The following is a 16,022-nucleotide window of genomic DNA, read 5'->3' on the forward strand; positions in this document are numbered from 1 at the left end:
TCATCTGAAGCACATTATCATCACACAGCTAAAGTGTTTACATTGTGGGTGCTTAATCTAAATTGGAAATATTCCAGTAAAAAAACCCACTGTAGCAGAAAGGGTTTTACTGGGAGACTGGACTATGTCACATTTTAGAAAACCACTTATCTCGGCAAAGTGAATGGGCTAAACTACACAGCCATAGTTTGGTGTCGGTCGACATTTCAGGGAGTTTAAACAGAAGGACAGTGATCACGGTGTTCAGTACAGTCTCAGGATGATGGCAGGTTGATTGAGGGGCAAGCTGCAATCTACTGCGAGGTCAGAGGTTATGGCAGGATCGAGCGAATGTGAAAAGTTACTGATGGGAGGTATCGACAGAGGCAGAGCGGGGAAAAGCAAAAACAGAGTGTCTGGAGCAGTCGGCAATGCGGATAAGCAGCGACAAGATGCCAGGAGGAGTAGTGAAAAACAACAACAACGAGTGATGTTAAGATATAGTTAGAGCATAAGGAACAAGCACTTACAGATGCAGGCTGGCTGGGTGCCAGTCCAGGTGAGATCCGGCAAACAGAGCCTTGTGGTGGAGCCCTGCAGTATGTGTCCCTGCTGGCACTGGAAGTCGACTCTGCTGCCCACCTGGCCACCAACAGACCGCACACAAAGTGGAAAAAGTCAATACAATGATGCAAATGCCAATAGGCTCCTAGCATCAAACTAAAGCGCCTGGAAAAAACACAGTGCACACCAAAGTTTTTTTTTCACTTTTTTAATGATTATCTGTAGCGTGTAGAGGCAGATGGAGGCTATTCCCAGAGGCGATGGCCCATGTTTGTGTTTGCAACTGATGCGCAGACATTAAAGAGTGAGGAAGATGACTTTCTGGTTAAAATATTCAACTGCTTTCTGTTCTGCTAATAAATGACTTTTATTTCCTTCTACCATCCCAGTCGACTCTTTAAAGACATCATCAACAGTGAATTTTCTCATTCGGTAGTCTCAGGATATTGGTAAAAATGTTCAGTAATGCAGAAAAATGCAAGACTGCAGCCATTACAAGCACTTATCTAAATAAGCTCCCTCAGCTTTCATATGGGATAAATTTCATATCACACATTCAGCTGAATGTCGTGGAGAAATTGCACTTGTAAGTGACACTCTAAAAGCAATAGGGAGGGCAAAAATAAAGCGAAACACACAGACTGAAAGCATCTCATCTCACTGAGCACAGATCAATGGTCATACCACCAGTTACTTATTTATTTATTTTTTTAAGATGCATTTTTTTCCTCCCTCACATCTCCCCACGGACATTCCGGGGGGTTGAAAAATCCAGTTGGTTTTGGGGAATTATATGCACGCACTTCTCTGCTACATCCTTGCACCCACATAACGTCATCCAAAGGAATACATGATAACTGTACCCACAAAAATCCACTGGATATTGCACATTTAGAAGAAAACGAAGGGTGATTAACACATCAGAGTTACAGTGAGTGCTACTTTGATTGGGTGCTTTGACCTGTTAGATATACTGGAAAATGTGGAAATTCTAATATTTCAAACACCTTTATACCATAAATTCTGGGAAAAAAAGCCTTCCTAAACAAAACACACACACAAAACAAATCACTCCAGAATTAAAGTGCCTACAGCCATTTTTATGAAATGCATCCATTGCAATCTTTGCTCGGTTCACCTTAAAACCTGTTGAGTAATTCATGAAGCCATGCTCAGGTGTCCCCGGGTTTTCACACGTGCTTCTCGTGGGCTCTGGAAAAATTAGAATACGACAGTGAAAAAAAAGACTTCTCTCTGGAGTTTCATTACTGATGTGACGCAGTAACATGACCGGAAATAAAATGCATTTCTCTGCTTTCAATTGTCTTTAAATTACAAAAAAGCACTTTATTTTATGCATTTTGTCAAATATTTCCTTAGCAGCTAATGTCAGATGAAAATAAAGAGGCACATAAATGATTTTTATACTTTGATTCAGTTTTACATCAGCACCAGATGGCAGCCTGATTCTCATTCACCTTCATCCGTTTTGTTCTTTATGTTCTTGTGCATTTGTTTGTTGTAATATAATTAGGAATGAAAAATGTAATTACAGTGGAAAACTCCAAAACTGTTTTCAAACACTGAGATTTTCTGTGTTTAGGTGAATCAGCGAGTTTTGTTTCCTCACCTATACATCGGGGCTGAGATCCGCTCCAGGTCCCGTCTTCCTGGCACATGCGAGTTGTTGACCCCACCAGCACGTAGGGGGCACTGCAGCTAAACGTGACCTCTGACTTGAAGATGAAACTGCGTCCTTCTCGCCTTCCTTTGGGAGGCGTCCCAGGATCACCGCAGAACTTGGCTGCAGAGGCAGAAACGTGTAATATTGCTGATACTGCTCCTGATCAACAACAGCAGCACAGATGTTTCTGTAACCATACAGGACGTATCCAGGTGCAGTGTGAAGGATATATTCTGTTCGTGTGATTACGAATGCAGAAAATGATCTAGCTCCTTTTTAAAATTCAAACATCTGTCTCTTTTCTGCTGCATAACACAAAAGGAAGACTGCATGCAGAGAGTCAACTGAAAGCACTGTTCAGCTGAGTCTTCAGTATTATATTCACAACTAATAAGCTATGGGGGCTTCTTCTGTACCCACACATGATCAGACCACAGGAGCCGACACTGGTTTTGATTGCTGCTGTGAGCTTTGCTGTTTTTGATAGGCTTTTTATTACATCCTCTTTATTCCCGTTCCCGCCTGTAAAAATGAATGTCTCTCTATATGATCCGCAAAGTCTTCAAGGACTGAATTATTCAAATTGCATTGACATTATGCTTGTTGCACAAAGTCTTTTGCCCATTTTTTATTGCGTGTGGGCAGATGCATTGACGTCCTTGTCTCTGGATGAATTACTCTGTCTCTTTTTTTATTATTTTTTGTTTCCAACACTCAACCTTGCTGGTGAGCGCTAATGGTGGGTATGTGCATATTCATTTTGACAGCAAAGAGGGAGTGAGAGGGGGGCGACGGCTCTCAATTTGAGATCAAAATAATTAGCAAGTGAATATTAATTTCTCTGACAGGGCCTTGAGGTTAACACAACTACAGCCATCTGCTGCTGTTGCTCTCCAGGCCCCTTGTATGATATCATTTTTTTTTTAAATGGGACTAAAGCCACAACCTCAGCAGATGATGCCCAATGGATTGCCACTGCGGCTCCCTCAATTTATTGCTTATAGACATCTAATCAAACTGACTGGAGTGATTTAGGCTGAATGGTTGTGATGTCCAGAGACAGTCTGCTAGTTTATTTTTCTGTCTTTTCTTTATTTAATGTTTGCACCTAGCAAGCCACTGTAACCAAGTGGATCAGTGAAAGATACTTGTTGGATGTGGAGGATCCAGAAATGCTCAGTGCGTGAGAGTGCAGAGGCGAGAGTCACAGTCTTCAGTCACGCAGCCAGAGCACTGTGGGATCAAGTCTGTAATAAGGCAGGCGCTGCTTCTCCAGACCTGACATGTGCTGCTACATGCAGGTCTGGAGACAGAGATAAGTTCTTGTTTGCTCTTTTCCCTAAAAAAAAAAAAAAAAGCCAACAGGGTTTTCTCACTTCCAATATCTGACACAATAGATATCGAGTAAAAGAAGTGATTAGAATCCAGCCCATTCAGGGATGTCTGAATAAAGCCATTACTGGAAATACTGTTATCTGAGGAAAAAATCCTTGGATTTAGGGACGGATCTTCTCCTGGAAAATGTGTTTCCTTATCCTTTAGACCCCCAGTGAAAATGATGCATTGAGAGCTTCTGCCCCCTTGTTTGCAGCGGTTTACCCATTTTTGATATGACAGCAAGCAAAGATGCAAATACGGTTCCAGATCTGAAAAATGATTCTTGTCACTTCAAAAAAGGCATTGTAAGACTCTGTATGCAGATGGCACTTTGGAGGGTTGACAATACAGGCCAACCAGGTGACATGCACATCAGTCATGAGCTTTAGGCTGCGGGGAAATAATGTACTGTTTTATGGATATATAAGAGAAATGGCCCCAGGCCAAACCAAGCTCAGCATATTTAATGTGCCTGTGTGTTCATGTGTATGTATATGTGTGTTGATGGAAGACTGAGAGAGACTAGTCAAAGTTTTTCTCACTCTCTTTCGGCCCCACTATTTCCTTGATGAATTATCAATGCTTTAAGGTAATCAGTATGCAGAGGCCACATTCAAAGTTGCATCCTTGCAGACGCATGAACTAGCATTCTTAAACATTGAATTTAGGAGATTCCTATGTGTTGTTATAGAGCGCAGGGCCATGCATCTTAATCCTGTCTGGCTAAAGAAAGTTCAACTATTAAGAAAAGACTTGCTTTGCTGATTCATTGCACCTCCTGGAGTTTTGCTGAACTGTATTTCAAGAGAAAATGCTGAGTTGAAGTTGATAAATTGCAGTTATATTTTTTTTTTAAACAGACAGCAGTGCAGCCATGCTGTATGTATACTAAACTGCTAGGCAGTATATTTAAAATGATTTCATGCCATACAAAACATAACAAACTTATCAGGTCTGATTTGCAGCAAATCTGTACGATGTAGCTAAAAGGAATTTGATGATTCGTCCCACTGACTTTATGATTCTGTTGGGAAATCTCCTCAGTGAAGATGGTAACTTAAGAAAATATTTAAGATTATCTTTATAGTTGCAGCTAATGCACAGATACAAAAATACTGCAGGCATATGGGCATTCACAGCTTGCCTGTGAAAATGGAGAGCGTCCCAGTAATAATGGCCAGTACCATAAACAAACTTTGACCACAGAAGAATTTACCTCTAATGACTTCTCAACTGATAATAACCACCAGCGGAGACTGCTGTAGATAGTGCATTGTTGTCACTTTAAAGCACAGATAATAGCCTTTTCTACACCAAATATGATCAGCATTTTTTCCCCTTTGTCTTCCCGTTTTAATGACTCGTTTATTTTCCTTGGTAAACCTCAGTGATTTATCATATACTTGTTCCTACCGCGAGTAATGTAGCAGGAGAGCCAAGTTCTCCACAGAAGTTGGTTATTGGTCACACTCGGTGATATTTATAGTGCATTCCTCTCAATTTGTGTCAATTTAGCACAATCACTAAAGCATGAATTCTGCGTTATGAGTGATAGAGCTATTAAATATAATTACCAATTCAAAAACAATTCTCTGCCCAGATACACTTAACAGTATCATGGAACATAAAGGTTACTCACTCACGTTGCTGCGGGAGGTTGTTTTGGGGTAGCTGATGTGGAAAAATGATTGTAGTGTGCTGAGGGATGACCCCGCTCACCATAATTGGAGTAGACAACTTCCAGACATTAATCAAGTGGAACCTTATGCATTTTACGAACAGGCGACATGTTTTACTCTTAGCAGGCGAACAAAGATACAAGCGTACCTCAATACAACACGCATTTGGTTACTCAGCTTTGCTAGAGCACTATCAGGGCATGGCGCACAAATATGGTCGTTTACAGTTAAGCAGGGTATAAATCAGAAAGCAGTGCGCGTACTGACTTACAGTAAATGACTGCTATGTGGCCACTGAGTATAGCAAATGGCTACAAGCGGTACTATGCTTCTAGTAGCGTGGCCACAAACACGAGCAGTCTGTCAGCTGCATTTCAGAGGCTAAGTACCCAAATGGGCCCGCGTTTGCCTGACTGAAGATGGCCACAAGCAATGAACTCTGTCATCAGCATCAATTACAAGAGAGCACAGCAGCAAATGCACTATTTTCAAATGGGCTCGGGGGGCTTTATAGGTTCAGTCTGTTGTGATCCAACATGTGATAATGAAATACTAGAAACATCCCAATTTTCCTCTAATTCAAAACCTTGCCAAAGTAACTGTATACAATAAAACGCTATAGCTAATAAAAAGTCGAGTATCTGACGGCAGAGATTTCTTGCACACGAGGGCTGCAATATTTAATTTGGGCGATGCAAAATTCAGCACTTCACTCAGCACAAAAGGACTGCCTATATTCAGCAGTTAAAGTGGCGATACTTCAAACAAAACAGCGGCACTCGAAGGGTTTGAGCATGATTATTTTTAGTGGCTTTTGTTTTATTCTACTTAGCCCTGACTGATATTCAGAGAGAAGCAAATGCATGTAAGTACTCTAGCCTTCTTGATATTTCATTTCTGTCCGACTGATACAATGCAAGAATGATTCAGATGACAGCGAGACACTCTTGAGCAGTCATGCATCCCAGAGGTTATTATTATGCTTGCAAAGATGATTCCGAGAAGGGTCTTAATGTAGTAAGACACACCCGACACTCCACTTGTGGCTGCGCTCGGATCATCATCATCTTCATCGTTAACATTGTAGCTTTGTTACTTAGGCTAGAGGTCAATTCACTTTTCATTTAATCAAAATGCAAAAATGAGCTTAAATTTCACGTGCTAATGGGCAGGATCTAACGTCCAACTCCTCCTCTTTGCATTTTTCCAGCCTTCATTTAAGAAAGATGTTTTTTTTAATTTACTTTAAGTGGTTTAAGGGTTAAGTATGATTGAATGCTTGCAAAAAAAACCCTGATGTTGTAACTTAGGAGATCAGATATAATCTCTGTTCTGCATCTCTGCCAGACTGTCTCATTTCATTTGTATGATCCTTAAGCAAAATTCCTTGACTTTCATTAACTTGAAGTAACCTTTTAAAGCAGCAAAAGTGGTGTATGCGGGATTTTGCCTTGGAGGGCACAACTTAAAACTAGTGTAATGAATGGGAGAAACAAAATTATATGCAGGTATAGAGCTGTCTGGAAACTCAAATACATGTAACAAAAGGATGCAAGACTTTTTTTAAGAGTCAAAAATTTCATAAGCCTGATAATGGTTAAAAACGGGCAAAAACAGAAAAAGTCCAACTAGGCTCACTGTTGGAATTACAGAGTTTCTGACAGTCTCAGAAATGTCACCTGGTTTATTTCAGTCTAAACATAGAGAGACTTCCTGTACATTACAATCATTATGAAGGCACTGTGGGCATGAATGAACGTAGGAAATGATGACTCACGCAAGCACTGAGGCAAGTCTCCGTTCCACGTCCCGTTCCCTGTGCAGGTTAGCACAGCAGGAAAAGACAGCTCATAGCCGGGTAAACAGGTGTAACTCACGCTGGTTCCCCACTCCAGGACTGAGCCCTCAAGGAGGCCGTTGGGGATGGATGGGGGTGTAGGACATGTCACCACTGTAGGGATAGATTGGATACGCAGGTCACAGACGTATCAGAGTATAATCAAAGCACAAATCAGAACGAATTAAGTTTGAGTCAAGGCAGTGCTTAAAAGAGGGCAAGACTCAAATTTCAAATCTCAGCAAAATCGCCAGAACTAAAAAATAGGAAATAGTTCAACTTCCCATTCTGACAGCTCATAGTACTCTCTGACTTTAAGGGGAGAATCAATAATTAGTGTGTAGCGCCACCCTCTGCAATAGTTGAGGGTCTAAAGCACAGGTGTCGAACTCCAGGCCTTGAGGGCCAGTGTCCTGCAGGTTTTAGATGTGTCCTTGATCCAACACAGCTGATTTAAATGGCTAAATGACCTCCTCAACATGTCTTGAAGTTCTCCAAGGTCTGGTAATGAACTAATCATTTGATTCAGGTGTGTTGACCCAGGGTGATAACTAAAACCTGCAGGACGCCAGCCCTCGAGGCCTGGAGTTCGACACCCCTGGTCTAAAGCAAACTTGAAGTAGTTAGAGTTATAGATAAAATTTAGTCTTTGATAGTTTACTGGAATCATGTATGGCTCACTCTTTGACATAGTCTGAATATTTGCTGGAGGAAGGTATTTTGCAAACGAAGACTCAGCTAAAATATAACTTACAACAAGAAAATGTTGTAATTTTGAAAATATTTGGTTTAGTAGCCTTGGATGCCAGCAGGAGAGGTCAAAGGAAACCTTGAGGAAAGATTGTTTCTTTCTTCTACCTTACAGCGAAGGTGAGTAACAGTCAGCAACCAAAATGGCTGCTGACTGTTACTCAAGGAGAACAGACAAACAATAATTACTGTGATTTATCTGTATTTACAAGAATATGGCTACACAGCTATAGAATCTTACATTTCAAATTGAAATGTTGCTAAATATTAAAGGCATATTAAAGGTTAAGATGGTGTAAGATGGATGTAAAAACACAGTAAACATAGTAATACACTCACTTTTCATCCAAGAAATAAAAGCTTTTATCTTTATATTCATATACTGATGGTTAAAATGTTTCCCAGAGATCTTTTAAAAAAACAAAACAAAACAAAAAAACAAGTCAGGTTAAAACTGGTCAATGTAGTGACCAAATCCCCATTACACCAAAAGCATCAAATTAAAAGCAGCAGAGGTGGCACTAATTCACCATTCTGCATAGTGTGGATTACAGCTGAAAATGAGGTCTTTAGCTCAGAGAAATAGTCTGTGTTTTGACTGTGAGCAATTTCTGTTTGGAGAATACAGAATAATTTCTGTGCAAAATGAGGGGGACATCTTGCGTCTGTGTAAGCCGTAAACTTTCAGCTCAACAAATGTAATAAATGAATGCATAATAAAGCTCAGAGTTTGTTCTGACACACTTGGAGATGAACCCGTGGGGACGCAGATGGGATATGGGTTTTAGAGATGTGAATAAATTAGTGCCGTTGCTTTATACCACTGCTATCCTCCCTCAGCACCCATCATTACCCCCAAGTCTTTTTCTCCCTTCTTTCTTTTTGGCATTCTTGAGTTTGGTTAAACACTTGAACAAACATCTGCAAACTGAAGTCGAGCCTTATTCGAGTCTTTCAACTGTGGCAAGTTCAGTTGATTAGTTTATATTTAAAATACATGCCTGCTTGTTACATATGGCTCGCTGACAGAGAAGCCTTTAATTCGCTTCATCTTATTTTCACAATTCAAAAATCAAAAAGTTGTAACAATTATCCAAGTTATGACATGAGAGTGATGCGGGGATAGAAGGCAGGCACATGACGGACAACTTCCTTGCCTCGTTAGCTCAACTTTTCATTCTCTGCACAACAAATTACAGTAAATGTGGAGCAAGCCACTGTGGGATATTCACACATCCTCTCAAAGGTGGAACTGTCTTTTGTTCTCAGTTGGCAGCAGATCCAAAATGATTTCCATATGGACATTTTGCAGCAGCATATACAGTATATATGAAGTGTGCTATAATCAGAACAGCATTTAGGACACGGTGAACAGAGAATAAAAATAAGAGCAAAATCCTTCTCGTGCTTCAATCTGTTTTTTAATGTTTTGTTTGTTAACTTAATTTTGTTTCTCAAGGAGAAACAGGTTCACTTAAAATTGTTTCCCTTTGAAGTTAATGAATCAGTAAAGAGAGCCTTCAGTTTGGGATTTCCATGTTGTTGCTCTGGGGAAAAAAAGGGCACTTCATTCTGAATTATCTCACTAAAATGCCTAGCTGGAGGCTGTAAAGTAGAAAGTAGGTTTGCGTGTGTATTTCAGTGATCTTACGGTATATCTGTGTAAAAGACACGAAAAAAACGGAATACAAAATGTATGAGTGCACGTGCGCAAGTAGGCAATTTACACAGATTAGAGGAGTAGGTCTTCTAATCCTGTAAGCACTGCATCTGAAATTACTTGCTTTAAAAAAAAAGCAGAGAGTGTCCCCATTTTCGTAAGTAGTTCTAAGCAGCATTAGTGCCTCTTAGCTGAACATGCCAAACCTGGGATTCAAACTGAATCCTTGCCGGGCAAGGCTTAGGATGCGTCATCACACACAAACGCTGTGGCTAAAACTGATGCTCATACACTAAGTGCAAATTTATGCCCAGGCTTGGCACATGCAAAACCTCTTTGTCTCTTTTAGTCTCAATTTTTCTCCTCTTGGCTTTCCTCTCACTTTTCTTCTCTCCTCCCCCTCCCTTTCTTGGAATGCTAACTCAGTTTCCTGTGGCACAATCATCCAAAATCTATGACAAGATGACAGATGCCAGGTGTGACAATTTTAAAACAGCTCACCTTGAGTGAACTGCAAGCACCTTCAACTTAAACCCAATCGTGAAAAATGAACAACGAAAAAACAAAAACAACAAAAAAAACTTGTACTAAAATAGGCATTGTTTTTAGTTTCACATGAAAGAAAAGAAAACAGATATTTTTCCAGTCCTTTTCTGAGATGTCCCACTGCGTAGGCTGTCAGGGAGAGTGATGATAAAACAACCTATGATTACCAGTGTGCTTTTCTATTGCTTGCCCTAGATAGTCTTCGAAAGAGACCAAAGGACAGGAAGAGCACAGCGACAGGGGGAAAACAAAGCTTAAAACTTCTGTACTCCTTCTTTATACCCCATCCACACTGAGGAATGGAAAATTAATGTTGAGCACCCACTTAGTAATCAAAGTCCTCCCTCTCTCTTGCCTTTCTTTTATTCATTTATCCCATGAGAGAAATAAGTGCTATCGGAAAAGCGAAGGCAGTGGAGAGACAGAGGCAGAGGCAGGAGGGACCTTGTGGCTCACTGACTAATGCATACAGGTCAGTGGGAGCTGACAGCATTCAGGCAGTGGCAGCGCTGGGAGAAAACGTGAGTGTGCAAGCATCTGTGTCTACGTATGCATGAGAGAGACACTTCTGTAATTGAATGCCCCCGTGTGATTGTATTCAGGCACAGCGGTGTGTGAGCGAGTGTGATGAGGAGGCCTAAGCTCTGGGGTTTTGCTCCTTTCCACACCACCCCCATTAAGCGTAGCAGGATCGGGGGCCGAGTGGCTGAGTGGTTGCGGTAGCTGTCAAGGATTAGCGCTCAGAGGTTAGCAATGTCACACACTTTTAATATACACACATGGGGGTTATACACTTGCACATATACACCCATGCCCTCTGTCTTCTTTTCTCTCCCAGTTTAAACAGCTGTGGGGACCATCAATTCAACCAACAGCTTCACCGTACAATACCACAGAACACGGCACGTTAATATTGAATAGCACTAATAAAATATTACAATTACTGTCAGACTGAATTTTGTAATTTTGTAATCTTCAAAACAAGGTTGAGAAGATTAGTAGGGCAAGAAGTAGCTTGGCTTAAACAGCTACTTATGAGCTCATCTATCTTTGGATCCCCCCCCAAAAAAGTCTTATATATGGGTTACAAGTAGAAACACAAAAAACAAACTCAAAGCAGCCATTACACAGGAAGCAAACGTAATCAGGCTCTGGGTTTTTGCTGAATTTGTGTGTTTCTGATTTTCTTAAACATCCAGCAGGTTCTTATGTTTGAACCTCTCACAACCTGCCTATTTTCTCACATTTCATTTGTCCTTTCGTCTACCTCAAGAGGCCTGCTTCACTGTAACTGAGACAGCAGCCTGGGAACAGTTCCTTAGCAACAATGAGCCCCTATTAGCCTTGTGGGCTCTTCCCCTTCCTGGTGTACTCTTGAGCTGTTCGCTGCACAAGTTAATCTTCCCTGCAATACTTACTTTTGAGTGTCAAGCGCAGAAATGCTAATCTATGCCTCCACTCAGGCGTCATAAATCATGGAGTGATGTATCGCTGATGGGCGTACAACGGCTAAGTCCTCTTCCTGGATTTTCCAACTTTGATGTTAATCATAGAGTAGAATGGGCACAAACTTCAGGGAGAGGACTCCAGTGATTAACTGTTGGGGTACAATTAGAGGTATCCTTGTGGTGATAGAGAGGACTTATTAGCCATCCATCACAAGGTGTCAGAGAACTTTTAGCATTGGCTCTTTGCATTCGCAGGTGCAACTCAAGACTGGGGGATGAAATCATCATAGACAGAGATATATAGATTTTTTGTGTGTTTTAAAAAAAAATCCAGCTGAGAATGTGGCCATAGGCAGTGAAGCATAAAAAATAGCAAGATTTTTGCAATAAATGGGTGATATTTTGAGAAACACATTAAAAATGGCTTTATTTCTGTGTGTGTGCTTGTGGATGTGTGCGTTTCAAATATATGCACCTTATTATGCAAATAGGTTTATGTCTTTCAGTGTCATTGCCATTTGCATTATCAGTGCGCTTAAGTGAGGAGTATATGGCAGTATCTGACTACACAGGAAGCCTGTGTCACCTTTCTTGCTAATCTCATTAGATCTCTGGATGTAAGCATATACTTTAGATTGTGCGTGACAGTGTGCTGGCATGCCAAGGTTGTTACAACGCTGTCTGATGGTTATCAAGGTTGACCGTCCACCGCAGCAAGTCTTTGATACAGTGTAGGAGAAATGCGTATCTGTGGGAGGTACTTGCCTTGACATGCTGGCATGGTTCCACTCCACGTCCCATTGCTGGTGCAGGTCCTGGTGAAAGCGTTGTCCCCTCCCACCATCACATACCCCAGTTGGCACATGAACGTCACATTCTGGCCCACTGTGGTGTCGTCGCCAAACCTGAGTCCATTTGCTGGGATACCGGGATCGCCACAGGTGATCACTGCCATTGGTAGTAAAAAATAAGTGCTGCATCAGAAATCATCCTAAATGGTGTGGAGCGAACTTCAACATGAAACATAAAGCATAAAGAAGAGCCTGCTTTTCCCTCAACATTTCTATTTTCAGTCTTCCCTTGTATCATTAATCATTGGTTGCTTTCCTAATCTTGCATTGTTTATTTGTGCCACTGCGACATCACTGTGTACTTCATCATGGTTAGGATGAATCTTTTCAGGTTTAATAATGATACAGCAGTCGTACTAATATTTTATGAAATGACTGAAATATCTGTGACATTTACAGCTGTGTATGATGATCATTGCTGCACCTCGACCCAAGACAGTGACAAGAACAGGAGATGTCTGCACACAAAACACAAAAAAACTTAACGCCGCGTGTTTGCCACCAGCTAGTTGGTAATTATATGTTCGTGACTGGTAAATGTTAATTGGTTCTGAGTATTCTTTCACTCGTATGAATCAAATAGTTCTGTGCAGTCGTGAATTGCCAAAAGCAACGCTGGTTCAACTTAAGTATGACTGATCAGGGTATTGCCTTTTGCGTGATTTGGCAGGTCTGTAATGAGCTGTTGGACATGAGAGAGTAGCAATTTATTCACCTCTGAGGGACATTTATCTGTAAAAAATTACTGGAAAAATTAGCTTGGCTGCAGTTTTACAGATACGTAAAAGTACTTTTCTTCCATGTTGTTTGTATTTCAGCTGGTCTTTGTAATCGATGAGGCTACCAGTGTGGCTTCTGGACCTGAATAGTGAAGCCAGTGCACAAACACTCTGAATCTGCTTTCTTTCTAATGGAGAGCATGGGGGGACTTATCTATCCCAAAAGGAAAAAGCCAGCACTGTTCTCTTGAACTATGACCTCAGTAAACACTTCCCTGATGTGTTTTTGGTCATAATGGCTAGTTTTAAGTCACATTTGATACAACATTTATTTTTGTAAAATATTTTCCCATTTGCAATCAAAAAGGACGGTAAAACAGGTTAGGTATCTGAACCGGCCAACACTGTGAATGAAAAGGTGTGTACCAATTCCCTCGGTTTCTGCATCCAGCTCTTTAATTGTTGCATCCTGCTACAAAATATCAAGATAGTGGAAGTCAGAATCCCCACCTTTGGGCTTTAAGAGTCAGCTTCACAAGCCAAAAGGTGACTACATCCACCATTTATGTGAAGTCTATGTTTGTAACAAAAGTTGCTTACTTGCACTTTTCAGAAAACTGAGATTCAGTTTATTTCATCACAATCATTAAGTTCTTAAAAAGAAAGCTACTTCCGCTGGATGAAATCCATCTCATACTGCATGTCCTGAATGGGAGCTGAGAGCAGAATACAGCGACATGGGGTTTTTAATGATACTTTTAGATACACTGAGGTTTTAGTCTGAATGTAATAATTTTGTAACTGAAAGCAACATACAAGCAGTTTCCCAAATGACTTCTAAAAGCCCACGTGACAAATAAATGATGGGTGGACCGTAATAAAGTAACAATGAATCATCATTTTATAAAGCAGCTCTTTTAGATGCTGTCTAAGGAACACAATATTTGTCGGCCTCTTAAGTATTCGAGGCATTAACATAACTAAAAATGATTTCCAGGCATCTGACATAATGTTTTGTGAAAATAAGGAATAGCTACATTGCCCGTTTTGCTGTGTACATGACATAAGACTAAGTGACACCTACACTGTCATAATACTACTAACAGTAATCGTAATGTTTACTTGCACTTCTCCATTCTAGATTACACCACTCTAGTTATATAATTTGTCTAAATCAGCAGAGGAACTAATAAAAATAATAATACTAATGTATTTTGTGCAGTCTCTTCTTTTCATATGCCTACTCTTGGCTTCGTTTCATGGCACAATTTCTCCAAAGTAAACAGATGGCTGAGTGTTGGCCCAGTATGTTGTCAGGTCTTAACCCAGTGCTACCGCTGATGAAATTATAGTTGCCAGCCTTTATTTGATTGCTTTTTCATAGCCCTCGTTTCATCTCGGAGGCTCTAATTTGTGCATACTTATTACAAAATCTTTCCTGACTTGTTCACCTTAATGTAAGAAGTCAGTTTGATGCATATGGCTGTCACTGCTAACGCCTCCTCCCTTAAATTAATTTCTGTTTGTTTATTTTCGGTTTCTGCCAAGGAATTCAACACTTGGAGTTTTTCATTGCCGGGTAAAACCAACTTTGTATTCTGACAGAGCACATGGGAAAACCTGGATTCTTCATTTTACGAGATTTGAAATTGATGTCACTATGTGATGAATCTAGTCTCATTTATTTTGAAAATTAACATAAAACCACAACAGCACCCTTTATGCTTGTTTGGGATGTATAGCCATTTGTTGTGTGCCTTTTCTGTTAACTGAAGCAATGCTACATGCAATACTACATCCATCTTACAGATTCCTGCCCCAAATATCATAATCTGACAAAGAATAAACTGCAGTGGAGCTGGTGCTGATACATTTGATGTTTAATGTGCAGTTGTCATATTATTCCTCACCCAAAGTGGTTCTGTGGCACTGCACACAGTAACTTACTACTTAGAAATATTAAACTTGTTATCAATTTCCAGTCTAAGTCAGATAACGTAAACCATGTTTCGAATTCTAAGACTTTAGTTCTGTGATATTTGAGTACTCATGTAATAATGTAGTAATTACACTACAAGGACAAGCTTCTCTGTGGTGCATTGTGGAGGAAAGATAACATCTGGGGCTCACCAAAGCATGTAGGGTTCATTTTCTGGTAATATTGACTGTCTGAACAAAAATTTGTCTGTGAGATATTTGACAGGAAATGTGAAAATACTCAACTTCAGATAGGCTTACACCAGCCATTCCCAAAGTCAAGAGTGCTGCTGCTTTTATTTTTTTTTTAATAAAAAAAAAAATCTGAAATCCTCACTCTAATCAAAAGAAAAAGGAAAAGTCATTTTGTTCCTTGAAAAAAACATAAAGAACACAGGCTGTTGGCATTAAATTGCAAATTGTGCCCAGTCGTATGCAAAGTGTGACCCACCTGCCACTGGGACACAAACTTCAATACAGAGCAATAAATTTAGGTCAGAGTGACGACCTCCTATTACCATTTTTAATTCATGTTTTATACAAATAAAGAAATTTGTATAAAAATGTAACTCAGTAATTTCAAACCTGCAGTACCAGTCTTCATTACTGGCCTAGAGGAGAAGTTTAGTGTTTACCAGTAAGATTTATCATCTTCTCAAAATGAATGTCAAATAAATTATTAGTTATTAGTTAGATATTTACTATTTAATACACTTTAATAAACACGCAGCAGATATAGCCACTGAAAACTGCCGCTTTCAACCAGAGGTCAGCCGGCTGACTGTTAAATCACAGTGAGCTCTCAGCTGAATGTCAGTCACTAGGCATCCCCCCTTTCTTCTCCTGGGGAGCGTCTACTTTCCACTACAAACACACCCCTTTACTCAACTGCGCAGTGTCACCAGGAGTGGGTGTGTAACTTATCAGCTGTTTGGGCTGCATTTTATGGGG

General features: G+C 40.3%; 1 protein-coding gene across 9 annotated transcripts in view; it reads right to left on the reverse strand.

The window, feature by feature from the left end:
• LOC116322598 (CUB and sushi domain-containing protein 3-like) overlaps positions 1–16,022 on the reverse strand; it is a 228,863-nt gene that overhangs the window by 14,298 nt on the left and 198,543 nt on the right. For all 9 annotated transcript variants that reach the window (XR_005614833.1, XR_005614834.1, XM_039619520.1 and 6 more), the window contains 5 exons: positions 12,290–12,472; positions 7,061–7,234; positions 2,174–2,347; positions 1,682–1,755; positions 510–621 (listed from right to left, as the gene is read on the reverse strand). Coding sequence is in view for 7 of the 9 variants with exons in the window: in XM_039619520.1 (XP_039475454.1) it covers positions 510–621; positions 1,682–1,755; positions 2,174–2,347; positions 7,061–7,234; positions 12,290–12,472 (717 nt within the window). In the remaining 2 variants the exon portion in view is untranslated. The remainder of the gene's footprint in view (positions 1–509; positions 622–1,681; positions 1,756–2,173; positions 2,348–7,060; positions 7,235–12,289; positions 12,473–16,022) is intronic.

The sequence above is a fragment of the Oreochromis aureus genome, linkage group 11, assembly GCF_013358895.1.
Source record: "Oreochromis aureus strain Israel breed Guangdong linkage group 11, ZZ_aureus, whole genome shotgun sequence".
Classification (NCBI taxonomy): domain Eukaryota; kingdom Metazoa; phylum Chordata; class Actinopteri; order Cichliformes; family Cichlidae; genus Oreochromis; species Oreochromis aureus.